At 42.4% G+C, this 27,890-nt stretch overlaps 2 protein-coding genes across 5 annotated transcripts in view; both read left to right on the top strand.

Moving 5' to 3' along the window:
• LOC139210235 (CCR4-NOT transcription complex subunit 3) overlaps window positions 1-11,638 on the top strand; it is a 36,703-nt gene extending 25,065 nt beyond the window's left edge. Inside the window, exons 3-9 of one of the 3 annotated variants that reach the window (XM_070840244.1) lie at window positions 1,172-1,226; window positions 1,377-1,464; window positions 1,596-2,017; window positions 2,405-2,569; window positions 3,195-3,356; window positions 5,653-5,787; window positions 8,958-11,638. In XM_070840244.1, coding sequence (XP_070696345.1) covers window positions 1,172-1,226; window positions 1,377-1,464; window positions 1,596-2,017; window positions 2,405-2,569; window positions 3,195-3,356; window positions 5,653-5,787; window positions 8,958-9,488 — 1,558 coding nt within the window. In that variant the 3' untranslated portion in view covers window positions 9,489-11,638. Of the gene's footprint in view, window positions 1-1,140; window positions 1,227-1,373; window positions 1,465-1,595; window positions 2,018-2,404; window positions 2,570-3,194; window positions 3,357-5,652; window positions 5,788-8,957 lie in introns of those variants that run through there. The other 2 variants (XM_070840243.1, XM_070840245.1) reach the window with 2 other exon arrangements.
• A 2,221-nt stretch (window positions 11,639-13,859) lies between these two features.
• Window positions 13,860-27,890, top strand: part of slc2a4rg (SLC2A4 regulator) — a 33,046-nt gene continuing 19,015 nt past the window's right edge. For both annotated transcript variants that reach the window (XM_070839464.1, XM_070839463.1), the window contains exons 1-2: window positions 13,860-14,416; window positions 16,210-16,442. In XM_070839464.1, coding sequence (XP_070695565.1) covers window positions 14,144-14,416; window positions 16,210-16,442 — 506 coding nt within the window. In that variant the 5' untranslated portion in view covers window positions 13,860-14,143. The remainder of the gene's footprint in view (window positions 14,417-16,209; window positions 16,443-27,890) is intronic.

Below are 27,890 nucleotides of genomic sequence, written 5' to 3'. Positions count from 1 at the left end.
CCATGGGATACACAGATAAGGATGTAGAGAAATGTCAAACCAGCTCATGTCATGGAAATAAAACCACACTATTGTTAAGATCTAAAGAATGAAATATCTGCTGCCCTCTGAATGTCGCTGATGTTGAGGGGCGAGTGTTTAGTTCACGAGTTCAAACTCACAGAAAATGAAAGGAGATGAAGAAAATGAATAGACTGACCCACGACTATTGATTTTCTGCTATTGATTTAAAAATACCTCTCCTGCACTAGCTCTTTTAGGATCACAGTCACATCTTTTAAAATAATAGTCTAAAACTTGCCTTTCTTTGTACATCTTCATGTCTTTGTGACATCTTTACCTTAAACCCCCTCCTGTGACATGTTATTATGAACATCCAAGGGCAGCTCTCTTTACCTTCCCGTGGTCCCCTTGGGGTGTGATGGCCATATGTTTGTACGAATAAGACTGAGTTCCAACTCACTGGAGGAGACAATAGCTTGTTCCACTATCATAGATCTGACACTACCAACCGCGGTACTGTTTATGTTCAGTTATATTTCAAGTAAACTTGAATAATGTAATGATATCCTTATGACTCCTGCACCTGTCTGCAAACCCGAAATGTTACTTATTGCTACATTGTGTTATTGCCGCACGGCGGTAAGATCGCACATTATATGGAATGCAGTTCCTCAACTCCCAAAGTGAGAGAAAAGGGAAGGGGTAGAACAGTTCTCACCTGCACCCAGGAGCTTTTCTCTTCATTGCTTCATCACTCCCTCACCATATCAACAGTTTCCCATAGCTACAGCAACCTCCACGGAAACCACAATGACGTGTAATACTACTATAGATAAATTTTTTTGCACAAGGCTCATACCAAAGGACAGTAAATTAAAATGGCGTTTAGCATGAAAGAAACTACAGAATAATAACTGATTTTTGTTTGTTCTTATTGTGAAAAGACCTGGAAAAAAACAAGTCTCAGCAAAGGACATCCTCCGCTTTGGCAGAAACCTGAGTCACGCTCCACTCACTATTTGACGCGGCTCTTGTTATTAACCAAGGACTTTTATGCCCTGACCAGAGTTGGATGCTGATAGTATCTATCTACTCTGAGTGTGTGTGTGTATGCTCTCTCTCTGTCCACCGGCTCCGACTGACCTTCCACACTTTGATGTTGTGTCAGAAAAAGCAAGAGCAAGCACCCCCCAGCTGGAGAGAAAGGGACATCTGTAAATATGGTGAGACATGCTTTCATTTTACTCCCCCCCTCCCATCTCCTTCTGCTCTTTTCCATGTATCTTTTTTTCCCCAAATACAGATGCACATACATGCTTTATGTTTACATGTTTTATGCCTGTATTAACCTGTACATATGTGTGTGACAGCAGGGTACCCTACGACATCCAAAACTGAACTCCATGAGCAAATCTGACACCAGGCTGCATGAGATAAATCGCTTTCCCTGTAATGGAAACTGTAAGTGATGGGTGACACTTTGTATGTGACAGTATATGACACAAAACTCTGAGCTGTTATGCTATTTCAGTCCTGCCCCCTCCACGACTGTCTTTCTCCCCCTCTCCCTCCTCCTCCTCCTCTCTGTGCAGCTGTTAGTAAGAGCCGTCCAGCCAGTATGGACCTCCTGCTACTCCACAGTCGGTGCTCCCAGACAGACCTGAGGCCCTCCCATGGGCGGCAGCTTCCCCAGATCCCCACCAGTCCACAGGGATCTGGGCAGGGGGGAGGAGGGGAAACAGGAGGAGATGGGGGAGGACAAGGAGGAGGAGGAGGAGGGGGAGTGGGGGAAGCTAGAGACCACACCTACACCGAGGTGGGTCTACGGAACAACCCCACCCCAACCCACTGCCTGGATGACGGCCTGTATGAAAGTGTTGGTGTCCGGGAAGGTGACCCGGGCCCCAAGGTACCCTCTGCCCCACCACCCACATCAGCCAACACTCCGGCTACAATCAGAGCTGCCCCAAGCCCCCCAGCTCAGGCCAACGGAGCTCGCAATGGGAACGGGAATGTACGTATACACGCACAGATCCCAAACTGTAAAGTTATATTATGATTTCAATGTTTTAAAATCCCACTGGACAGATGACAGTGAGAAAGAGTAACTAAATGAGCTCTACACAGGTTAAGTAACAGCAGCAGCATTTTAGACCTGCATATGTAGACATGTTGATGTCTACATATGCAGGAAAAAGTAGGCAACAGCTATAACAGTTATTTCTCTGTTTGCCTGTAGACGGCATGCGTCATCAGCCCGCGTATGAAGGGCTGAAGTGCCAGAGGTGCAGCTGTGCCTTGTTTGATGCTTTGCATCAAATTCTGTGTTTTTGGATTTGTGGACAATAATTTGATAGTAACTGAAAAACTTGTGTGTTTCTTTACCTTTTTTTTCTCAAAGGGTGGCAGAGGGAACGGCAGGGGGCATGGCACCATTAATGGACCGGTGACCGGAAGAGGCAACGGTGCGAATGGGGTCAACAGGTCCCCTCTGTCATCCGTCAACTCCCTGGCCATCCAAGATCCAACTGCAACTGAATATGCTTCTATACGGAAGTTCAGAAAGGTAACAACATTCATACATTTCATCTAAGTTGTTCCTCTTGTTAACTCACTTAAATTAGGGGCTTTGCTTATGGAAATTGTATTGCATTCTTCCTAAACCAGACTAGGATCTGCTCGTAAGTTGTAGGGCTGCACACTGCAGCAACATTTTAGCATTTCCAACAAGAAGTCTGATGTGTGTTACTACAAAAGCAGTTCTACAAGTATTGCTACACGTTACATGGCACAGTCAAATGAATCACGGATAACATCACGTGATGTTTTGTTAAAGTTAAAGTTGTACGATTTGTTTTGATAGAATACAATGCGTGCAGGAGTGACCAGTGATGTTTATCTCACGTTATGTCTACCACGTAAAGTGAATGTTTGTGTGATGTTAATCAGTCTGAAGAAGAGCACTGCATAGAAAGCCAAATACTGTAACATAATCTTTCACAGATAGGTGATGTTAGCAAGAGGCCTCACAAGTGTAATTAGGCAATATTAACTTAAAATGTCCCACTTACAGGTCTAAAGTAGCTCTCTGTCCACGTCCAAGTAAATGTGATCATGTGGACTTTTCGCTGTGTTCTTTCACTGAAGGTTTTGTGTATGTAACGTTTTCACTGGTGACTCAATACCTCAAGGTTGACAAGACAAACAGAAAGGAAAATAATGGGGCTGACAGCCAGTCAGACAGCCAATCGAGTGTGAGTGATTCACCCTCTGCAGCTCCTCCTCCACTACATCGCAGTCAGGAGTTTCCACGCAAGCCGCTGGAGCCGTTTCACCTGCACTCCTTCCCAAAGGTACAAGAATTATATGATCAATTTGCTCTGTATCAACCGTACCCAACTGGCCATCTTTCCAAACTGTAAATCTGTCCTTTTACCACCAGAGGGCACTGTCCACAAATAAACAGCTCTTTATATTTAGGCTTGAGGATGTGAGGGTTGATATCGTTTTGGTCACTTGAAACTGGAGTTTAACACATATTTTCACTTCATTAACTTCATTTATTGACAGTGTCTGTGTGAGTAAACTTTTATTTTGCAAAAATGTCTGGAACAAAACCATGGTGGATAAAATTCACTACTGTCAACTAAATAGCCAACCTCAGTACCTCATGTTTTTAAGATCTTTGCCTTTTATTTGAATGGTTTAACCACAAAATAGAGTTATGTGTGCCAACTGAGACATATTTATAAACAGTCAAGGCCACAGTTTAGGTCAGCTCTGAGAGGGAAATAGAGGAACAATCATCGGATGGTGATCAGCCTCTCCCGGAGAATTGCTGGCACACACATCCATTTTTATGAATGCGTTTATGGTTTTGTGTGTGTGTGTGTGTGTGTGTTTTTGACAGAGCATAAAACAGGTGACTTTGTGTTGGTGATTTAAGGAGATTGATAATGTTGTTAAAACTATTTTGCCTTAGCTGTGGATGCCAGTCCAGCTGCTGACCCGCACTTATAATCTATTCTTGCTAAATCCTCGATAGTGTGAGTGTATGTGCATGTATGTGCATGTTTGTGCCTGTGTGCCGCTCCTCTGCCCCTTTGCATTGTGCTGCACGGCACAGTATTAGGGTGGCCAGAGTAAAGAGTGGAAGGATAGATTATGTAAGAGCTTGGCAGGCTGCCAAGTGGCTTGTGTGTGTGTGTGTGTTCGTGTGTTCGTGTGTTTGTGTGTGTGTGTGTGTGTGTGTGTGTGTGTGTGCCCATCGAATCTATCAGCAAGTCTGTCTAGAAACGGCTAACAGGTAGCCAGCAGCCAGTGTGGGGATAAATAATGCTCACATATTGAAGTCATTTACTCTACCCCGGCTTCTATTACTCACTCTCACTGCACAGGAGGAGCATATAAAAGTTTAATCATCCTGGGTCGCATGTGCACACACCACTACATTCTTTCTAATTGGCTTCTAATTGGTTTTGATCACCAGCAGTGATAAAAATTTATCAAGAGCTGTTACTTGTTTGGTTGTTGTAAAAAGATCATATATACATACTATTACATGGATAGAATATGCAAATATGATACAAAAAAAACGAATAGAAATTTATAACCTACCAATCAGTATTTGTGTAATGTAGTAAGTGAAGATGTGGAATCGTTTTTTTGGAACATTGATTTTTATTTTCCTCCATAAAATTTTACCTCCACTAGTAGAGTTAAATGAGGGTTATGCTTTTGCAGTATTGTCTGTGCATCATCAGGAAATCTTTGAACTGAACAGATTTGCATAAAAGCTTGTGGAAAAGTTGGTCACAGAGCAAGGAGGAAAAGATTAACTCTTGCTGAAAATTCAGCCGAGCAGGCATTACTGGACACTTGCATGGTACGAGCCTTCTAGTAATTAGTCTGTATAGTTGTTTTTTTATGATGAAAGGATACAGACTTCATTTTGAGAGGAAATTCTAAATAGTCACACAAGGGAAACGCAATTAGACGTCAGTTGCATTTGATTCCAGTCAGGAACTGGTCTCGGAGCAGCTGCTGTCTGAAGGGATCATTTCCAGCCCCCGCTCTCTTGTTTTAAAAGTGATGCTGGCTGATTCATTTGTTTCGAACTTCACAAGAAAGCGACCCTTAGAGAGCGGAAAGAGAAGTAAAAAGTCAGGTCATTTAAAATAGGTAGATATTGTATAGCAGAGGCATCTACCATAAAAGAAAAAAAACCTTTAAAAGTGACACTTTTTTTACCGTAACCTTGGTTGATCAATAATTTTAATTACAGAAGTACTGACAAATTTAATAAAAGCGCCCACTCTGGTGAACTCTGTCCTTCAAAACAAATGCTCTCTCTCTCTCTCCCCCTCTCCCCCCCTCCCCCTCCATTTCACACACACATGCATAACTCGCCCAGGCTGTGCAACATGCTCACTGTTTACCAACTGAGCAAACACAGCAAATAAAAACTTCCACAACTCACAGATATAAGGATCATCACAGACAGCAGGCACAACATAACATAACTTTCCATATACGTTTCAAAAATTGCAGCGACATTCCTGTTTAATTGTGCTTTTTACTTTTACACAAACACTTCCGCATCATAATTGCAATACTTGCCTCTTCTTCTCAATTGATTTTGTATACCAGGAAGCAGTGTTCATGGGAAACGGGGAGCAGTACATCTGGAAACCTCCAGAGGAAGATGACATCATCACCTTGCACCCACCTCCACTCCGAGGAGAGAACGGACAGGGGCACCCATCACCCCCAACCGCAAAGGAGGTAGTGTGTGTGTGTGTGTGTGTGTGTGTGTGGAGGGTGACTGGGGGTGGGGGGTTTTTGGGAGGAGGGACCACACTGCAGGGGACTGGAAAGACTACAGGCAGACAGATAGATGGACAGGCCTCTTATTTTGTGACTGCTGTGTTTACCGACCGGGGCGCCCGTTTGATTGGGCATGCCGTCATAACACCACTGCCCTGTGACCTGCCTGCCAGGTTTCCGTTTACAGCCAGGGGTTACGTTACATGGATTTAGCACCCCCAACCCCCTGCCTGAACCCTGACCCCAATCTCCTACTCATCTATCTGTCTCTGCTGCACAACTCACCAGACAGAAGGGACATCAATACCACCCCCCTGCCGAATAATTAAATATCACTTTACATTCATAGAGAGATGTGTGTTATAAGTTAGCTGTTGTGTGATGATGTGGGCTCCAAACTGATCTACATATATATTGATACACATACACACACACACACAGCAGATAAATATGTACATATAAATGTACATACTGTGGCATATGTTATGCCCCCCCACCACATTCTCAGAAACTCCACCCCCACTTCTCCACTTCAATCCCCCTTTCTTCGATCTCCACTGGACACAGTGTAATATACTGAGAGTTACAAGCGGTTGGGGACCTTTTGTCTTGCCTTCGGGGGGGGGGCTGGGGACAGTTAACTCTTAGTTACTGGAGGTGTGTCTCTGAAATACACCATTTTAGTTTAGTTTAGTTAAGTTTTTTTTTTTATTGCCATTTTCATCACCTCAGAGAAGTCTTTTTTTCCACGTCATTAATTTATTTGGCATATTTATGACTGAAGAGTAAGTCTGAAATATAACTTCATGCAGCTTGCGACTAAATCAGAGAATGAATATGTTCCTCACAGGATATAGAAGGAGTTAGCAATCATGTCAAGTTTTAATCTGTAAGTTTCTTGACTAAGCCAGTGTTGGGCCAGAGAGGTTGGATGCTGCATGTGGAGATTAAGGGGTTAAGTCTCTGCTGTTTGGCCCATGAGTTAAACTCCTCCTCTGCAAATCAGACTGGTAAACAGAGCAGCTGGCCTTGACTGCATTCTGCAATCTCTCTCAATTTCTTTTTCTTCCTTTCAAACTTTATTTCCTGTTTTTTTTTCTTTTAAAAGCTTTTTCTCTCCCTTCGTTGCTGTGTTTTTCCATTCGAGAGTTTGTCGTTGCCCTAACATGCCCATATACTTTGTATCCCCTGGAGTTTGTCAGTTGCAGCCGTCAAAAGGTGTTGAGTTTACACTCCCACCTAAATCTCCTCCTCTTCTCTGGCGCTCTCTCCTTCTGCTCCACTCTTTTCTTATTAGGAGGCGCTGCCCTCCCCAACCAATCACGTTGCGCAAAGCTTGTCTTACCAGATGAGTATCGACTCCTAGCAGACCGTTTGGAGACGTGCGCCATATTTGCTATTCATAAAGTTGATCACACACAGATGCATCAGTCATGCATACTGTTGTGTTTCCATGGATAATCAGTGTAAGCTGAAATTAAATGTGACTCCTCAAAGCCCCAGTCTTAGCAGAGAGCTAAAGCAGTATCAGAGGAGACATAACAGAAAGAAGCACAGGCAGAGGGGAGGAGAAAAGAAAACATACAATGCACAGGCTTCCTCAACAGCTGCAGCCCAGTTTTGAAATCCCCATCATCTTGTGACTTCCTTCCTCTGCTGCACAGAGCTGCAAATTCAGTGCACACAAATGCACTCACATACACACTCCTGCACATACGCACACACTGCACATTGTGTGCACACACTTGTAGCATACGCCGGGGTCTTTGTTTATCCAAAAAGGTCACACAAGAGATTTGTGCGGGCAGGGTATGTGTGTCGCTTGAGGTCTGTCAGAGACAGAAAGAGAGACAGAGAGAGAAATACACAATTAAAGTCACAGTGGCTTCTACTTGGATTGTATTTCTTCAGTTTAAGTTGTTATATTTAAAGACAAGGTAAAACATATAATGTAAAGGTACTATGAAAGTAAAGGCAAGGTGAGTGCACGCACAGAAAACAGTCTTGCTCATTGTCTCTATGCTCTCAGGTTTCAGTTTTTCAGGAGTGGAACAAAAACAAGGCTAATCTGTGAGAGTGTGTGTGGGAGAGAGAGTTTGCATAGCCAGTGTTACTCAGGGCCACTAGAGCAGAGCTGCTGGTATGGGTGTGAACACAGAAAGTAAACATTACCATGTCCCACAATCCTCTGCTCTTGTGCTCCCCTTTTTTGGCACAGAAATGCCAAAGGTCACAGCACAGGTTTATCTGAATTCCCCACAAGAAGTCACACATGCCTTTGAGTTGTGAGTAGTAGATGTCGAATCCTACGTGCTTCACTGTAAGCAAAGGCATAAGGCAAACATGCATACACATACTGTAATTGTATGCATTTTCATAAATACATTAGCAGTAAATGCAGTCTCGAGAACGTACACATGCACCTCATGCAAAGCAAGTGGGATGTGAACAGTGCTTAGCAGTTTTTTTTTCTTTCTTTTTTTTTTTTTTGAGTGAGTTGGCTGTCGTCCAGATCTTTCACACCATACCCTACTGTTCTGTTGCCAAAGCAGTTGTGGTGAAATTTTAACAGGTCCATCCACTGCAAAGCTAACTCTGTCTCTCTGCCTAGACCTCAACAGACTGATAACACAGTTTACTCTGTCTTATCCTAACCCGTCAAAATAGGTCAGGTTACAGCACAGAGCGAGCTCTGTCAACACATGCGCAAAGTGCTGGGCACACACCCGCACAATCCATGCTCACACATTCACTTGCACACACCAAATTGGCAGCACGTCATGTTCACATATTGTACCTTTATGTCAGGTTTACGGGCAGACGGGAATATATACTGTATATACATAGATATGGTAAATCTGTATGTTCTCATAGCTACCTCAGAAACGTGCGCTTTAAAGATTTGAAACATGTAATACAATGACTGTTCATTTTAATCTCACCATGTGTAGGTTGTTTGTCAGCTGTGGTTACAGAAATTCACTTATAGAAACAAGGCCGTGAATGAAGCAGAATTGCGGTCACCTTCTATTTCAGGAGTCACCCATAGACTGAAGGATAGAGTTGTACTGTAGTTCAGTGTCATCAACTGACACCATAACCTGCTCCCCTCCTGCATGTGTTCTCAGATTGCTGACACCTACTCCATTGTGTGTAAAACCCAAAAGAAGAAACCTCCAATGGAAAACAATGGAGCAAAGACTCTCCCCCGCTCCTTTGGTGGAGATCGAGGAAATGCAGGTTCCCGGGGCCGAGGTCGAGGAGTCCAGGGCCAGGCGCGGTCCCAGGAGGAGCCCTGCTATGAGCCAGTAGGAGACAGGTCCTGGTCCACATGTGCAATGACCGAGTCTGACCCAGCGTACGCTACCATCGACACCCACCGGAAACGTGAGCAGACGGGAACCAATAACAGCACAGCTGGGGGTAATGCCACTTTGAAGAGGAAGAAGCAGACGCCGCCGCAGCAGCAGCAGCAGCAGCCGGCAGCGCCAGCGGTACCTCACGGCTCAGGACCCACCGCTCCGCCTATGAGAGGCATGCCTGGTGGGGAAAACTTCTATGAGACCATCAGCGATGTGAAACAAGGGGCCAACAGCGCCAGCACCACCACCATCTTCACCTTCAATGATGGGATGGAGATGTACGTCACTGGCCTGTAGCTGGCTGATAGGCAGAACGGCCCAGAACCCACTGGTACACAGTCATGAAAGGGACCCTGTACATATATACAAGACCCTCTATAGACAAACAACACGAGGATCCATTTTGTGATGACATCAGGTACAAACAGGGTCTTAATCCAGGTTCAGACTTCCCTTGATTGGTCTGTACTTCAGAACCAGCCTAAGTCTAGTCCAGCCCAAATATGGACCAAATATGTTTTAACAAAAAAAAAAAAGAAAAAAGAAAACTGGATTATACATCTTCAACCTACTGTGTCACTGACCATACTCACCTGTTTGTGCATCATTTTCCATAATATCTTTATTTTTATATGAACACTGTACTCTTTATAGAGTGTGTGATGTAACTCACAACCTTTAATATATATAAAAAAAAATAAATGTGCATGCATTGTGCAAACACACACCTGAAAATAAACAGTAGTAGCAAGGAAACTGGGTATATTAAGAGTATGAGGCACACCGTTAGCTATTGTCACCCATACACACACACACACATATGCCTCAACTTGGGGGGGACTTATGTAATATAAGCAGATGGATGTCACAGAGATTTGCGGTGCTTAGCTCTCCCTAAGCAAACATCTGAAACAGGTTCTCTGTGCGCACTGGGCTGTTGCCTGGCAGACAGCATTGTGGTGCTTTGTTTAAACATGGGCCTAGAATTTGTGAGCCTCCTGAAACACCAGTTAATTGAAGGATATAGTCACCCTTCCACAAATTACCATCAAGGTGCCGCAAACTTATTTGCTGTTATCAATAATGGTCCTCGTGATAACTATACAAAGTGACATTTGATCAATAATGTAACCTTCACATCAAGTATGAGATGAGTTAACAAACCATGGTCAGATTTGACAAACATCTGTAACCAACCAGAGGCATGATGACACACCCTACACACACACACACACACACACACACACACACACACACACACACACACACACACACACACACACACACACACACACACACACACACACACACACACACACACACACACACACACACACACACACACACTTACTTGGCAAAGTAATACAGGGTAAAGTGATCAGGTCAGGGGCACTGAGTGGGTTGTGCAAGAACGTCCCCAGACTGATATGGGCGACAGATTTCACCATGTGAGACCTTTCCTGTATTGCCATAAATAAACAGAAGATAAAAATGATAAATGAGGGAAGAATATTTTCGAAAATAAGGAAGAGAAAGTGTGTCCAAAATAACACAGGATGCTTCATCCTGTGCAGTTAGGATGTCATGTCCTCTGGGCACTGTAAACATCTAATTTTATGACTATTGTAATTTTGCACTGGGCAGCTGGATGACTAGCTGGCTTAATTGCGCAGTAACATGCTATAAAGGGCGTTTCTGAGCACAATTTTGATTGGTTCTCAGGTCTCAAGAAAAGGCCAAAGCTCACTATAGCTCACCAGACTTGAGTCTGGTGTTTGAAATAGCAACAGAGGGCTTTGACTCCAAGGAAAATATGGAGCTGGGCATATAAATTATCAGTGAGTGTCCTTTGGAAGGTTGCCCCTCGCCCTTTCCCCACCCTCGTCTCCAGTCTCTGCAGTAAGTCTCTTCCATTATAAACAGTGTCTTTCCCATGTAGGTTTGGGTAACATTCAAAAAGAAGGAACAGAGGAAGAAACCAAAATATCAGAGGCTTAATAAATGAGCATAAAGATAAGACGTGAAGAGGGATGCAAGCTGCTCGCAGGCTGAGAGATAAAGAAGGCATCAGAATGATCGCACTGTGAGATGATCATGCAAAGAGAAGACGGGTTTAGAAAAGGTTTGTAACGTGAGGTTAGAAATTCTACTGTGTCAGAAAGTATGTAAAAACAAATGCACTCTGTATTTTAATGCACTGTTTATTTTTCATACCTACTGACAATTACCATTGGTTGAATAGCTCATGCCACTGCCATGAAAACAATAAGTTTATGTTGTTGGTGCAATTTTTTTCTGCTTGATCAAAAAAGTGCATGCTTTGATATAAGGAGATGAAAACAAATATTGTGGTACTGAATTGGTCTATTGTTTGTTAATCTTTTCTGTTATACTTTTTCTTTTCCGTGTGATGCAAAGCAGCAATCTTTTTTTTTTTTTTTTCCGAAGCAACAAACTTGGAGGAGGAGGGGAGAGAAATAGAGGGATAGAGAGAAGCCACTGGGAGTTTGGGCCAGAGCATTGTTTATCCTCCGCTCTGGGGGAGCAAGAAAGAGCGATAGAGGTGAAGAGGGAGAAGAACAGCTAGTGTAAAGCTGGATGAGGATCACTGCAAAAATGGACACGGACCCAAAGGACCCTCCTCCTCCCAATATGTTTTTGGTTGCATACACACACACATGCACAGACACCGGCAGGCACACAGACACTGCAACATTGAGCCATGTGTGTTTTCAGTTTTAGAGGAGGAAGCACATTTTGCTTCCACATGGTCAGCCCTTAGCATATACTCCCTCCCCCAGCTGTGTTCATCCTCCAATAACCGACACAGATCTCTCTTTTCTCTGCTTCACCCCTCTCCCTCACTGTGCAGGGGAGGGGGCTTTGATGTCCAGGTCTGGGGGGGTTCAGGGAGTGATTCGAGGGTGGAGGGGTAGGGGGGAGGGGGCAGAGTCTGTGGGTCAGGCCAACCCCAGTCTGATATCAACAATGCACCAACGGCTCAACTACTGCCTGATATGAGAAATGGCTAACAGCTGAGGCGCTTAACAAGCTCTGTTGAGGCTTCCCTTAGACAATGCTGGCTGGAAATCGCTATCACACTTAATCCTTTTTCTCTGGCTGTCACTTTATGTGTCACATTTTCTTTATCCTGAGAGAAAGCACTGATCTGATATATTTTGTCGAACACTGTTGTACACTGATCGAAACAGATGTTCACTGCACAAACAAATACAGTATGATGATGTAAATGTGTAAAATACTCTGTTGCTGTTCTGATGTTGTTCCAATGTAACATACAGTATACAGTATATTTGTTGAAAAAAAAAGATGGTTATCACAGACACATTGTACTTTGTGGATGCAAAATGTTCCATGCTTTCCATGCAGATACAGATGCTGTTTGTTAATTGTCCTCAGATATAATTATGGGCCAATACTGCTGTGACAGCTGTAGCCAATGTTGTATGTTCTTAAAGCACAGGGTTTAGTTTAAAAATAATAAATATAATAAAATATAGTGTGACAGTGCAGATATGCAAAAGATTGTAATGTTTTATATTAACCTTCATAAAATATTAAAGTGAGTTTTTACTTTTCTAATAAAGTGGCACATTACAACGTGTGTTTGTCTTTTGCCTGTGGTGTTATTGCTTTGTACAGGGCTTCAAACTGAGCAGCACCGCGGTGTTTGTTGTTGAGTCTCTGTAGCAGCCTCACTAATAACTGTAGCTTGCAATAAATGCAGCTTGCAATAAATGTGTAAAATTAAGCAATATACCACCGTCTGGGCTCTGCAGGCATTTTAGAATGGGATAGATAAGGAAACATCCAGGTGCCTCCAACAACTGAAATAAGAAGAAAACAAATGGCAAAATATATTTTAATAAAAACACTTATTTGCTTGTGTTTATGAACTCCACATTTCCACAAAGCTCTCCGGTTGTAGCTAAATACATCAAGTGGACACATGTACGTCATGACCAAAAACTGCTATGTCTGCTATTTTGTCCACCTTATAATGGAAACAGACCTCAGTGTTATTATAGATTTGAATCCAGCTCACCTCTGTGACAGTCTCATGAACCTGAAACTGACTCCATAAACCTCAGTATTCACTGCAGGACTACTTTTTTTTGCGTTGTATTGACTAGCACATGGATTCATGTTACTGTGTCCAGACAATATTCTATTACTTCAAACATTATAATAACTGCAGGATGGGAGCAGCTTAGACTTGTCGACAAAATGCAGGCGTTTACAACTTTTGAAGGAGGAACCACTCTGAGCAAATACGTTCATTTCACCGACAGTAACCAGACTGCACAGCACGGTTCATGCAAGCAAACCACGATCCGCTAAATCCCCATTTGGATCGCAAAAACGCATTAAATGCGCAGTTTGCCGCTGAGGCCTGCAGGCTCTTGTCTCCTGTGCTCGCTCTCGCAGACCGGCTCCTCGTCTCTGACAGACACCGGCCGGTAAACTGTAGGACACGCCCCCTCCTCTCGTCCACCCACATTACTTAGATTAGGGGGAAAAATGTGATTGGCAGGGTGCAAGTAGCCAATCAGAGGCATGCTTTCCGTGGACTCGTGCCAAAGTGCGGTGTTTAGAGAGGGCTCCTCTGTGGAGTCGCTTCCGGTGCAGGCTGCGCTCTCCGCCGTCCTGAATGTTTATGTGTGCGGAGGACCAATAGCAGGAGGCTGGAGGGGGAGTGGCATGCGTTTGGAGGAAAGAGGCAAAACAATCTTTTATCCTCCTGACCGGGCGGCTTTTTGGATACCCTGGTTAGTGGCGGCGGTGGAAAACTTTACATGTAGACTTAGAGTAGTTCCGACTCAGATAACACCTATCAACTCACGACAATCCTGATAAATGTATCTAACTCCAGCAATTTGCACTAAAACCCACAGAAAGCTAGTCTCCTTTCTTTAGTCTCCAGGCTGAATATGGATTCCAGATATATTTCGGAGAAGTCGTCGGTGGGGACGAGAGTCGGTGGAGCGGATTTTAGCTGCCGGGCAGGCCGCTCCGTGCTCCGCGACACCCGGGTCCCCACGGTGGAGAAAAGCGGCCCCACGCCGGCGCACACAGCCGGGCCCGTGCTTTACAGATATGTCATGGACGGCGGCTCGGCGGCGGTGGAGGGTAAAAGCGAGAGAGGCTCTTCAAAAGGGAACGGACTTTCTCCCGGTGGTCGACTATTGCACGACGCGGAAAAAGTAAGTTGCCGCTTGTGCGTTGTTTTTTTTTTTAAACTGCGTGTGCGCACGACTCCATTAGCCGGTAAAGTGAACCGTGCGCCCAAGTTACAGCACAGATAACATCAGGCATGTAGCGCTAACCTGTCAGTACGCAAAGCTCTCACACACACTTATTAGTTCATTTTAGAGGCTGAAGTTTGTCGCCGTGAATCTCACGCCACATTATAACCAGTGTGTACTGTATATGTATGTATTTACAAACTCTTTACACACTTTTTAAAAAAGTGTCAGTAGTTTCACCAGCCGCTGTCAGCGCCTGCTCTCAAATTATTACGTCGTATCAAAACCGCTTTAAATGGCGGCTCGTTTTGTGTGCAAAGTTTACAGAAAAAAAGGTGGGCAGGGACTCCAAACTACAAGCCGTGCCCCCTCCCCCATAAGTTTAGGGTGGAGCTACAGACAGGGCTTCCAGCCCGGCCCTGCCCGGCTCGGCTCGGCTCCTCTCACACCACTGATCTAGTAGCAGTACTTATTAGTAGACTTGTGTTATGTTTTTTTTTTTTCTGGTCTGAGTCATCAGTTTCGTGTTTGTAGCATACATGTGTGTTTTTGCATTGCCTTTTCAACATTTCATGGCCCATGTGTCTTTCTATCTGCAGAGTTAGTTATTTAATCACGTCATAAAGTTACTAATTGACACAGCAACATCAAATATGCATAGATGGTGAACTGCCACACTTAGTTTTAAAATGGATCAGATGGCATTTTATTCAAATAAATCCACTGAATTTCTCTGTGTGTTTATTTTATCATGCCAGTGATAAATGATCATCGTCACGACTTTGATCCATACACATTTGTCCATATCAATACAAGAAAAATAATAACTTCAAAGCAACGGTTAGTCTATTAATTGATTAGTGATGTGAGGGTTTGTGGGTTTTATTTGTCCTATATGACAGTAGATTAAAAGTCTTTAATTTATGGATTACGGATTGTTGGTTAGAAAAAATAAGCAAGCTGAATAAATCACTAAGAAATAACAAATTGCATTTTTTTTTTTTTATTTATGGATTCAAAACTTAATTGATTGTTTGGAAAATAACCAGAGCATGAAATTACTAATGAAAGTGATCATTATTTGCAGCCCTTGTTTTGATCACGTTTGTCATTTAAAGTGCTCTTGCAGTGTCATTTGAGATACGAAGAGTTTTACTCAAACAGCAACTCATCCAGTCAGTCACACTCGCATATTAGGCTTTTATTTATCAAATGTTAAATAAAGTATTGTTACTTGTAAAAAGGCAACAAACACAGGAACGGGTATTTTCACCTGGGATTTCATTTGTCTTGGGTGGTTTCGTGAAGATTAATGTGCAGTGCTAAACAACAACTTCTGGGTTTAAACTTTAAGAAGTTGTTTTCTCTTTCTTGTATGATTTACTCAAGAAAAATAGTTTAAAAAAAAACATCAAGAAAGTCATGCAAAGTCATCTAATTTCACCAGTGTTGAAGCTGTTAACAAAATGATCAACCCCATTCTGTCTGATGTAGGCGCTCTTGTTGTCCTTTTTCTGGCTGCTCCCTTCCGGGGTCGCCACAGCGGATGATCCGCTTGTAGATTTTGGTGTTAGTTTTTTACACCGGATGCCCTTCCTGACGCAACCCTCGCCCATTTTTGGTAGCCGGGACTGGGAGGGAGTCGAACCTGGGTTCCAGCATGCGCAATTATCCACTGTGCTACCGGCCAGCTGATGTAGGCACTTGAAAATAATAGATTGACTCTAATGTGTTGCTGCCTTATTTTGTAGACTGGCCTTTGGGACCAAAAAGACACCGGTTCCACTGGGATCCTGAAGAGGGCCAGTCCTACTCACTGTCCAGGCACAAACGGGCAGTTGCCAGGCTTCATGCACTTGGACATCAGGAACCCAGGGAAACAGGCAGAGCTCGCCAACAACTTCAGGGCAGCACAAGGGCGGAACGCACCGCCGACAGAGAGACAACCCCTCCCCTCCTCCCACATCCCTGTCCCCAGAAACAGGTACGGAGACAGCGATGACATCTTTAGTCAGGAACCCTTTTTATATCTTCATATTTTAGTTTGTTCATAGTCTTGCATGTAAGGTGACACCACTTCCAATCAGTACAGACATTTGAGATGATTAAAACTCTGCCTTGGCATCTAAACATGAACTTTGGGCAGCTGTAAAATCAACCCAATAGGATTCTGCGGCGCATTGATAACTATCAGACCTATTTTTGTGTGCTTGGCTCTCGTTTCTATTCATCTCAGTCCAGGAGCCAATTTGACACTGAATTTGTGGTGATAGAAATAATCAACTAAGGCAGTTTTCACACTCAACTCCAAGCTTGTGCTCCTTCACATAGTCTTAACTAGAAGTGGAATTCACCCTCTGGCTACAACTATACAGTGGTTTGGGCATGAATGGTGTGGGGGCGTACTGGTCAACTGACCACATGTTTGGTGTTCCATCCAGAACAGTTTCGAAATATGTCCTAAAAGAGCCAGAGCTGTAGATGAGGGCCATGATTGCCCAATCGCTTAGCAGAAAGAAAAGAGAGTGAATGAACGGGATAGTTACAGCATGCTGGTGTTGTTGACTGAAACATCACTTAATTACATTTGGGGTGGTTTTTACTTTTTGCTGTCCCTGTTGACCCTCTTTAGACAGGACCAGGCTAGCGGATGGATCTGTGAAGTGCTCACTGTGTATCAGGCAGGAAGATGAGCTCTTGCTGTCTGCAAGTGTTGCTTTCTTTGATGTTCATGTGCATGAAATTAGTTTTTGCCAACATTGTTTCGTGTCATTTTCAGACACATGCACATTGACGCTCAGGGCTTTCATTGTTAGTCCGTAGGCAAACTGGCATTCACATGCAGACTGTTTCACACAGCGGAAGCAAAAAAGGCATCCAGGGACAAGCCTAGTGCACTGATAAGTGATTATGTAACAGTGAAGAGGGCTGGGAGAGGCTGGGGGCGGCGCCTAAGCACTCTTGCCTTCATTTTACACAGCCATTGGTTACTGTCTTTGTCAAGACACAGTCTGTCTGTCTGTCTGTTGCACATTAACAAAATGCCCGGTGGCAGCACAGTACAGTCTAAAAACTGAGCAGCTCTAAATTCAAACTGCATAGAAACGTGATGACTTTTTCTGAGCCCCTCTAGTGACATTGTTAGCATACTACAATTTCAAACACAGATTGTAAACTGAATATAGTCTATCGACAAAACAGCATTTGACAGCTGAGAGTGTGCTAGATAGCAGGTGTATTGTGGCCGTGGTTTGGGGTTTAAGCTGCACACACACTTCTTCCCCTCATTCTCTTGTCATCATGTGAACTTCACGTGCCGCTAGTCATGTATGATGTGAGGCAGGGTCCTTTGGGAGCATGCAAGACTGAACTTGCTTTTAGACCAGAGTGATGGTGTGCCTACTTTGTGGGTGTGTGTTCAAGCGTGCATGCCCACAGCGGACAATAAAGCGGCTGTCCTCACCTCTTGATCCAGGTCTTGAACTAGATTGGAAACATTTCTTTTCCACAGCATGTTGACGGACATCTCGGCACACTGCTACCACAATAACACACTCTAAGTTGACACTACACAGCCACTGAAAGAGGTTGCATAACATTATATAACTGTGTGGTCATATTAGCCAGGCCTCTTTGTTGTTCCATTGACCTTTCAGATTAACTCCCTGTCTTTACCCTGCTCAAATTGGCTTTTGTTTTGGAGTTGATGACGAGAGGCTTTCATCTCCCCTCTCACACACTGAAACAAGCAGCTTTCTCAGTCACATCTTGGTTCAAACCATTTTAGTATTCAGTCTGTTTGGACGATCGACAATATTCTCTTAAATTTTACTAAGCTCACCCCAGCTCTGTCTGCTTTCCTGATTTATGTGCGTGTGGAGCAGTTTGAAAATGGACTGTAGTTTCCAATTAAATCCACTAATGGTAATTTGGACACTGCAGTGTGAGGAAGCTATTTTTCTCAAAGTTTTGATCACAGTGGTGAGGTTGTGCTTGACGTCCCAGTATGTGTGTGCACATCTGCGTATGTGGGTGTGACCCATTGTTCATTTGCTGCACTGTGTGCCTTGTTTTGGATAATGTCAACAAAACCATTTATTTTCATTTGCTCCCCACTGGGAGATAAGACTGCCATTGTGTTACATACATTAATTATGTTTAAAGAGACTAAGGCTACAAAGCTTATGTTCACCTCTATGATTTACATTAACCACTGTATTAGTTGCGCGTTGTCTGTCATGTACAACGTAATTCTTTCACACCTTTTCAGTTTGCAAATGCTGCAAAGTAGGTCACAACCCTTTAGACAAGCCTGGGCAAAGACCTTGCAGGAAGAAAGAGGAGTGTATTCATTGGCGCATATTCACATATTCATCTAAACACATTCAAGCCTGTGCTGCATATGTAAACAATCTGACCCATCGTGCCAACCTCCCCTCTATGTATGTATGTGTGTGTCTCTCTCTTTTCCTTGTTCTGTCTCTGATTAAGTCACTCACACCCTAAAGCAGAGCTCGCTCTACCTGTCAGGACTCATCAGCATGGGATCCAGTGCACTGATAACGGAACAAAGACCAGTTTGAATGAACAAAAAAAGGAGGTCTGACGAAATGAAGAGGGGAGGGGGCATTTTGTTTTGATGTGAAAAGCTTTTCTTTCTTATCTGTCCTTGGTGCACTGTCACCACGACGAGTTAACATGAATAGAAAACCCTGAGTCTGCATAAACAAGACGCCAGAGCCACCAACTGCAGTTGAGGGGGTGGGGGGGGTGGAGGGGAAAAAGATGCCTCTGTTTTTAGCGTAATTACTGCCCGATCTTTGACCCAGACTGCTAAGAGCCACCAGGAGGGTTTAGGCTAAGCAGGCAGGCAGGCTGGAGCAGAGTCCACTACCTCTCCAGTCCCCTCTGACACAGCCTGCCACCAGTCCTTTTCTCCCAAAGGAGACATTACAGCTTGTTGTTGAAGGTCAGGGTCAGAGGAACAGTATCCCACCCCCACACCTGTCTGGGATATCTAGCCCACATCCAGACACTCACCATCCTGAGTGGAGCAGCTCACTTCTTCTTAGGTGGTTGTTTTTTCTTATATTTCCATATAAACAATATTTGCATAGAATAAGTGATTCAGTGCTTTCTTGTAGCCTTTCTTTTCCTCCCGTCCAGACCACAAGAGGTTAAAGCTCTTGCACTGACACAGGCAGGGGTGAAAGGTCGTCCTCAATGGAGGGGAGTCATGCGAGAAGGAAGGGGTCAGATAAGGACGCAAGCAGGCATCTGGCACATCCGCTACGTTAGCTTCAGGATCCTGCTTATGTGCTGCCTAGACAATTTATAACCGCAGAAGATTGTAGCAGACAGTTCATCATTTAACACCACAACTTTACTGACTCCTGACTCAGAGGTGTATGAAGGAGTGAGGATGTAGTATCAAAGAAAAAATATTTAATCTGCATTTTCAGGCTGCAGATCTGCAGCTGAATCATTCATTCTGTAGAACTAATGAGGACCTGGCTAATAGGTGAAATATGTGCTGTGTGTGTGTGTGTGTGTGTGTGTGTGTGTGTGTGTGTGTGTGTGTGTGTGTGTGTGTGTGTGTGTGTGTGTGTGTGTGTGTGTGTGTGTGTGTGTGTGTGTGTGTGTGTGTGTGTGTGTGTGTGTGTATACAATGCTATAATGAGACATTAATCATCTGCTGTTATGCAGTGAAGAAGTGAGGCAAAATCAATTTCATAAGTGAGGAGGAGAGTGGGAGGCATGAAGGAATGTTTTTTTGCAAACAGCTTGCTCTGTTGCAAAGTAGTGTTTACTAGACAAAGTTAGAAGTGGCTCCAAAATATTATGCATCAGTTATACGCTACATTATAAATCCTCACATACTTATTCATGTCTAATCGTGAACTGTACATCTGTCCTCCAGCAGGTTGCTTTAGGGACAGTGAGAGAAAGAAACACTTATCAAGGGGGAAGGAAACTCCTGGTGCACAGCTCTGGCACCGCTGCAGTAAAATGCTTTATCTCTTGTTCACCCATAATTATAGATACTTGCATAAGGCCTCCTGTTCTGCCTCAGCAGCATTTAGAAATGCTATAGTCAACTGTCTTCCCTCTCTTTTCACTGAGGCTTTATGTCCTTCTGCCCCACTCCTCATACCAACCAGCAGCTGCTCTGTGGCTCCACCGGCCTCTCCCACCTTTCTCATCTTTCACCGAATCCCTCCCACGACATTTCTTGATCCGTCATAAAACTATTATCACTCCCTTGATATCCTTCCATCTCTGTGTCAGAGTCACCGACATGCTAACAGAAATGCTTAAAAAAGTGCATTACAGTGAGTTTACTTTGCAGGTGTTGTTTAGAAAGCTGTTTTAGTGGTGAAGTTGAGCTCTAACAGATAGTATTTTATTCAGTTTAAACATTGATACCATAGTATATACAGTGTAAAACATAATTGTTCCATGGTTACAAGGGTTTTGCCTGATATGTCACAACTTTGAACAAAAAAGGGAGGTGTGGGGACATGCTTTGTAAAATGTCCCCTCCCCCTTTCTGTTTTATCTGTTCCATACATCCCATTTTCCTTTTCTTGGCCTTTTGCCCTCTTCCCTTTTTATCTGAAGGACAAATCCTACCCAAATCCAGAGGAGATGAAGCCCTCTGAACAATGCAGAGCCTCTTACTGCTAGGAAAGATTACCCATACCCTTATAGAAAATAATGTCAGATCTAATCTGTCCAATCTTGTCTTTTCCTTGTCTCTGTTGTGTTTTAAAACACTCATAAACACACATCTTCAGCATGTGATGATGTTTAATTTTCACTACTTTCCAATGACTGAATCCATTCACAAGGTAGGAAAATGATAGCATACTCATCACTGGAATTTTCACAATGTTTCTATTGGCACTGAAATTGCAGATCTGCAGACATAACACTCACAAGCCGAGAGATGTTGATGTTGGTTAGAAAGATTTCTTCACTGTTGAGCAAAATTCAAAGCTTAATTTTCCTTAAAATCACACAGACTGATTAGATGATATGATTCAACATTTAAACTGTAGATTATAACAATAAAGCTAATTTAGCCAGTTTTATTACTCCCTACCATGGCAGACTAATCGGCACAACACTGTAGGAAAATTCTCTGAATGTACCGTGTAATGCTCCAGTGAATATGCAAATGACTTCCAAAACCAGATCCTTGGTGGCTGAGAGCAAGCCTTTTAAAGTCTGAAGTAACTGTTCCAAAAATGTTCTGTAAGCCCTTAGTTTCAGGGGTTTTGCTTTGTCCCACTCTCAGTCTCTTATAAATATCCTAACATACAAATGCACACACACAAGGTCTTGCACAACTCTATCATAAGTCATCCCACTCTGCTGATGACAAGCAGTGAAATTCAGTCCAGACTGCAAACAGAGAGAAGCCTGAGAAGTGCCTAATACTTTGTATTGTGCAGAGCTGAATGGCTTACATTTATTTTAATGTCTTTGCTTTTTAATTAATGCTCAGCATGTAGTTTCTCTAATATACTTTCTCTTGTCTGTCTCTGGTACGGATCATATTTTAGTTTTCTTTCTCTCTTAGGAAATACCTAAAATACTTTTCACACTAGACCTGTTTTTTTCATGAAAAATATTTATCCATCGTTTAGTTTGCTGCAGTTTATATGTTTATAATTTCTAAATATGACACTGCATGCTACTCTCTTGCCACCATATCGTCTCATTTTCCTTCTGTTGTGTCAGTAAACCATGAAACATCAACAGAGGCAATCTGCACTGTAAGACATGGAAAATACAGTGCTAGCTGAGGTTTCTGGCTGCATCCAGAGGAGAGTCAGATGTTCGTGATCTCACGTGTAATTAAAGCATTGTCGACAGCCCCATCTTTTAGTTCAGCTGTGGAAGAGAACTGTACCAAACTCCTGGCATTCCCATTGATTTTCTGTTGTTGACACTGTTAAGTAACGTGAGCACTGACCTTTCAAAAGGCCAGGGTCTGCAAGGGATTTGGTAAATCAAAGTGTGAATAAAACACCCAAAGCTCTGCAGAGATTGAATGGGTGCTACATAACAAGCATCTTCTTTCAAATACCTCAAAGATTCAGCTTGAATAAACAACGTTAAACAGCTTGCCGCACCCAGGCTGCTAGAACCAGTGGGCCCAGTTTCCCCTAAGCTCCCAGAAACCCCCTATACTCGTTAAGTGTGTGTGTGTAGACATGCTCGTCCTTAACAATAAAGCGGTTTGAGCTGGAATAATGACATGTCCTTGTGCCCTCAAACAAATGATGATGTAGAACAAGACAATCCGTTAAGCAACTATCTTCTTTTCTCTGTCACAAAACACACACGTACCTGTAGTGAGTTTAGTCAGGATCATTCAGTCAGGATCCATTTAACACAGATCTGATAAAAATGCTGCTCTCCAGTCACAGCTAAACTAAAAGACGTGGCCGTAATTACACTCGAGGTCACGGACATCTGACGTCACCTCCTGGATATTACATCGTGCATCAAAACATTTGCTACATTCTGCTGGGTCTGCATATAAAAAGGAACACACAAGCAATTACATAGTTTAGGTGACTCCTGATGTTCATGGCTATATCTGATGTTCTTGAGCCCTCTTTTTGGAGTAATACAGATAGAGGAGGGGGAAGAGTCTGACAGTTTCAGGCTCTATTTGCACAATGTTTGTTTTTGTTATTTTGCCCATTAGCTTTGGATCTGTGGTCTCCATGCTGTTGCTATAAAACTTATAAAGAAAAAGATAGATTTTTCACAAAACTTGTTTTGTATCTATTCGGGGTATCCTCAGGTCGTTTTTAAACGACTGAGGAGGGAAATTAAATTCAGATAATCTAAAAAAAAAAATTCTGAGAAAAGGTGTTTTAGGCAAGAGAGATTTTTTTTGAGCTGAGTAGTTTAAACAGGAGCAGACACACACCCCAGGACTCCTTTGACTTCTGCCAAGATAACGTTGCGATTTCCGGCCTGGGGGGAGGTAAAAAGTATTCCTGCTTAATCTGAGTGGTGGTGGCTTCCAGCACCAACATGCCACTGCACAAAGCATTGAGTGTATGAAGCTGTCCAGTCAGGTGCAGAGCAGAGCCACGACCACTACCCAAATAACCTCAGAAACTCTCATAGCTCTTCCAGAGCATGGGAATCATGAGAGATTTTCACAATGTGGTAATTCTCTCTCTCTTTTTTTTTGATCAGCTGCATTTCCACCCACACTTGTATTTAATCCAAAATTGCAAATGTGCATATTTTTTTCTTGTTTTGGGGTTGATATAAAATACAGATTTTTGTCGTCCTGTCGAGCCTGACATATTTCATTTGTTTGGTTTGTTGTGATGTATGCAGAGGGCAAGGCTGATCTCCAGTGTCATGTCTAACTTCTTCCTCCTCTGCTCCTGTCCAATCTGCCCCAATCCGGTTTGGCCCAAGAAACAAACCCTTTTTTTTTTTTTTTTTACAATATTTATACTAGCATGTTTTTACACTGTGTTTTGTTCACCACAATTACACCATGAGGATAAAAGAGGAAGCAAGGGTGGAAGAGAGTGAGTGAGAGAGAGAGAGAGAGAGAGAGAGAAAGTGACTTTAAAATAACAATCTTGAAGATCTCCGATTTGTTCTCTTAAGAGGCACCTGTGGTGATAGGTGGTAATTGCAGGTATGTCCTTGCTGATGTTTTTGAAGTTTTTCCCTGACCTTCTCTTTGTTTGTTTGGCCATAGTAACCATTTACTCGCAATGCTAGCAGAGGCTGGAGAAAATGGTACACCACTACACACTCAAGTGAGCTGAAGAGTGAGTATGTTGTGTTAACCCTGTCTGGCAGACCAACCTTGCTGCTTAGAGATGGGAAACACGTCACTAACTGTGAGCCACTTGTGATATTTGTGACACCCAGTTTGAAATACTGCAAATGCGAGGGCTTTCATCAGTTGGCCATAGGCTCAGTCACCATTATGTAGACTTCTATTTAAATGAAACTCTTCAGGATCACTATTTTAAGGATAATACTAGTTCTGATAGTCATCTCCTTTTAATTATCTAAGAGCTAGCTGTCCTTTCAAAAAGAATCAATTTGCACAGACTTGAAAATTGGCTAGATAGTCCATCATAAAAAAAAAATGCATATGTAATTTGGCCGTTTTATGCCCTGTTTGCAGTCAGTCATGTGACAGTTAAGAAAGAAGTTAAGAAGAAATCTCTCATAAACATATTGCCCCAAAGATTTAATTATCACACACATGTCCTTTCATTAGTTGTCTTATTGTGGGTCTTAAGTCGCCCCCTTATCTGTATGTTCGTGTGTATGTATGTATAACACTGTAGAATTCATTTATTTTATATTCTCCAATATTTACAATAAATCACCTATTAACACATGTACCTATGGTGCAGTTGTAGGAAATACAAGTGACAGCAATATTGTCCTTAAAAGCTGTCAGATTAAAAGAGAGAAAAAGGGGAAGTGAAACAGAGAGAACTCTGTACCCACAAGAGTGCAGGGGGCCAGGGAGTGTTGTACATTTTTATAGGCATGCTGAGCAGCTGTTTCTGTCTCTGGTGTCACGTCTGCTGTCCTTAATGGGAGGTTCATGTAGGCTCACTTACATTTGACCAGATTTAATAGAGATTGTAGATGCACCAAAGGGGACTATAGGTACCAAGTATATGCATGTCTGCATGTCTGGTGTGTGTTAATGAATGAGGTGTGGTGGTATGTTGGTATTTCTGAAGTGGGATCTGTTTTAAGCCTCTGAAGTCTCACTAGCTTAATGCATGCCTTTTCTGCCCACTGTGGCTGTCTTAATATGCTTCTGTTGATGTTTGAAATGAATACCAATCATAGGTCAATGTAATTAGTGAGGTTGCTACATAATCCGGCAATTTATTGCATGACATTTAGATAGACACTTTGTAACACTACATGTTATGGTTCGTTTGGAACAGCAGTTGACAAAACAAATCTCGACTAAAGGTTCACTTACTCACATGTTGGGAAACATTTGACACTATCACACAGTCCTCATCAGAGGATTGAATTTGCGCAGTTGCCATGGAGCATTCATGCTATAAACCTTGCCAATGTGTGTCATTAATACTCAAACGCTTTTTGCATTTATATAACTTTCCTAAGTCAGCAATTTAAGATTTTGTCAGTAAACTGAATCTCTGTGTGTATTTGGTTGTGTGTATCTGTGAGTGTGAGGGTAAAGAGTGTTGGCTGTGGAGCGGCCTGACAGAAAAACACTTCAGCCTCACAAGGCTTGAGTTTGCCTGGGCCGCGGCTGCTAGCTGTGTCTGGTAAGCTCACCCATCTGTCTGTTTGTCTGCTCAGGAGAAAGAGTTTGCCCTAATCGGACAGTGCCCAGATTTGTTTAAAAAATACACAATTCTCACAGGGAAACCAGCCAATTGTCATCCAAGTAGAAGTAATTCTCATCTTGTTTTTTCTGAAACGCAGCCATCATATATCATCATGTTTGTAAAAGGTAGAAAACTAGCAGTCTGGTTCATAGTCAGCATTTGATATCCCCTCACATGCTTCATGGAGGAGCAGGTCTCTGTCTCCACTTGCAGACAGTAGCCGCTTGGTTTTATCATCATCATCGCTCAAGTGTTTCCATGATGTGCTCTAATTGCCTCCATTTGTCTTATTAACTATCCCATTGCTGGCATAGCAGGGTGATAGAAGGGCCATTTTCCTTTCCTTATTCCCTGCAGTGTCACAGCCTCCCCCAGTAGGATGTTGAAACACTGATAATTTGAAGAGAGGGGAATGAAATTTGTAGGTACAGAGCCAGACGATCCACTGGGAGACTTAAATTTTTAAAGATGTGGTTTATGGATTTTTTGCTGTTCTAGTCAGTATACATTCAAGTATAACGGGGCCAGTGGGGGGTGCTGAGGATGAGTTGATACACTTAGGCTATTTAGCTATTGACTGGGGCCAAATCACACAGGAATAGAACCCTTTATGAAATTGACATGTTTTTTTAATACACAGATAGCACACAATGTATGTATTTAATTATTATTTTCTTATTATTTGAATGGTTGTGATACAAGTCAAACACTTTTATGATTTTATTGTAAAATCACTTTAGAAAAAAGATTATTGTTTTAATCTGTTTGTCATATTCTTTCAAATATGTGTATGTTTGATAATTATATGTTGTCCTAAAAATTGAATGTCAGATCTGTGTTAATATAATCAAAACGTCTTGAATATTAAATGGAAACAATGAGGTTTTTTTTGCAAGTTTTAAGTTTTACTTTTGAAATGTTTTTTCAGAGTTGAATTCTCAGAGAACTCAGATTCATATGTTTTTGTTTGATATTTAATAAGTTTAGTTTGATTAGATTGACACAAATCTGATTAGATACACTTTGGGCCTGTACATGGTCAGAAAATATACAGTGTAGTTTTTCAATTTGTGCTGCACAGCATGCAAATAAAAGCCAGTAATAACCAGCTTGAATTTGGCAGGCATCATTCCACTGGAAAAGTTGTGTCAAAAGTTTGTGTGTGCTGTTTTGAGATGTCTCCTTACATTAGACTCCACACACAGAGTTGCTCTTACTGCATAATAAACTCACAGGCTTTTGGACCAACAGGCACTCACTGTTTAGTACACTCACTTTTAAATGCCTGGTTCAAATTCTTTTTTAAAAAAAAATTTTGTTAGAAAAAAAGTGCATCATTTCAGCACCCTGGTTTTGATTTGGTTGTAAGTGCAGCTCCCAAGAAATGCAGAAAAAATGGACATGTGACCCCACCACAGCCTATTTAAATTGTATCGACTTGAGACAATGATACAAGTTATTATGAAAAGAAATTTAGCAGCATCGTCAGTTTTGCATTGAATGGGACATTATTAACCACATGACCTAATCACCACAGACATGAACATTCATATGGTTCATATGAATAGTTCATACATATCAGGCTTTATGAAGTAATATAGTGTGTGTATTATAGATGTATTATTTATGATATATTTTTGTTCTAACAAGGGTTTTTGAAAATGTAAACTAAAGGTTGCAAACAGGATTCAAATTTGAGATGTTGTGTGTACACGATAAGTACGTCAGGCCTTTGAGACACTGAGGTGCTAAATGGATGGATCAGTTTTATTTCATAGCTTGTGATAATGCAGCTCAAGCAGCAGATATTTAAGAACAAGTAATAGTGCAAGTTGGTTTATTCTCAGTCACTTTTACTCAGTCATGGCTCAAAATCAGACTGTTTAAGTGTATGAACTCTTTTGACCCTTTTTGTTATTATAAATCCACACATTTCTGTGTGCAGGGAGAGGCGATGGGTAACACTTGCTTCTCTCTCTTAACTAGTTTACAAAAAAACGTAAATACGAGCTGTCATGTGATTTTTACTTTTGGCACTGCTT

The sequence above is a fragment of the Pempheris klunzingeri genome, chromosome 11, assembly GCF_042242105.1.
Source record: "Pempheris klunzingeri isolate RE-2024b chromosome 11, fPemKlu1.hap1, whole genome shotgun sequence".
In the NCBI taxonomy this organism is placed as follows: domain Eukaryota; kingdom Metazoa; phylum Chordata; class Actinopteri; order Acropomatiformes; family Pempheridae; genus Pempheris; species Pempheris klunzingeri.
This window is presented reverse-complemented; position numbering and strand designations above follow the sequence as displayed.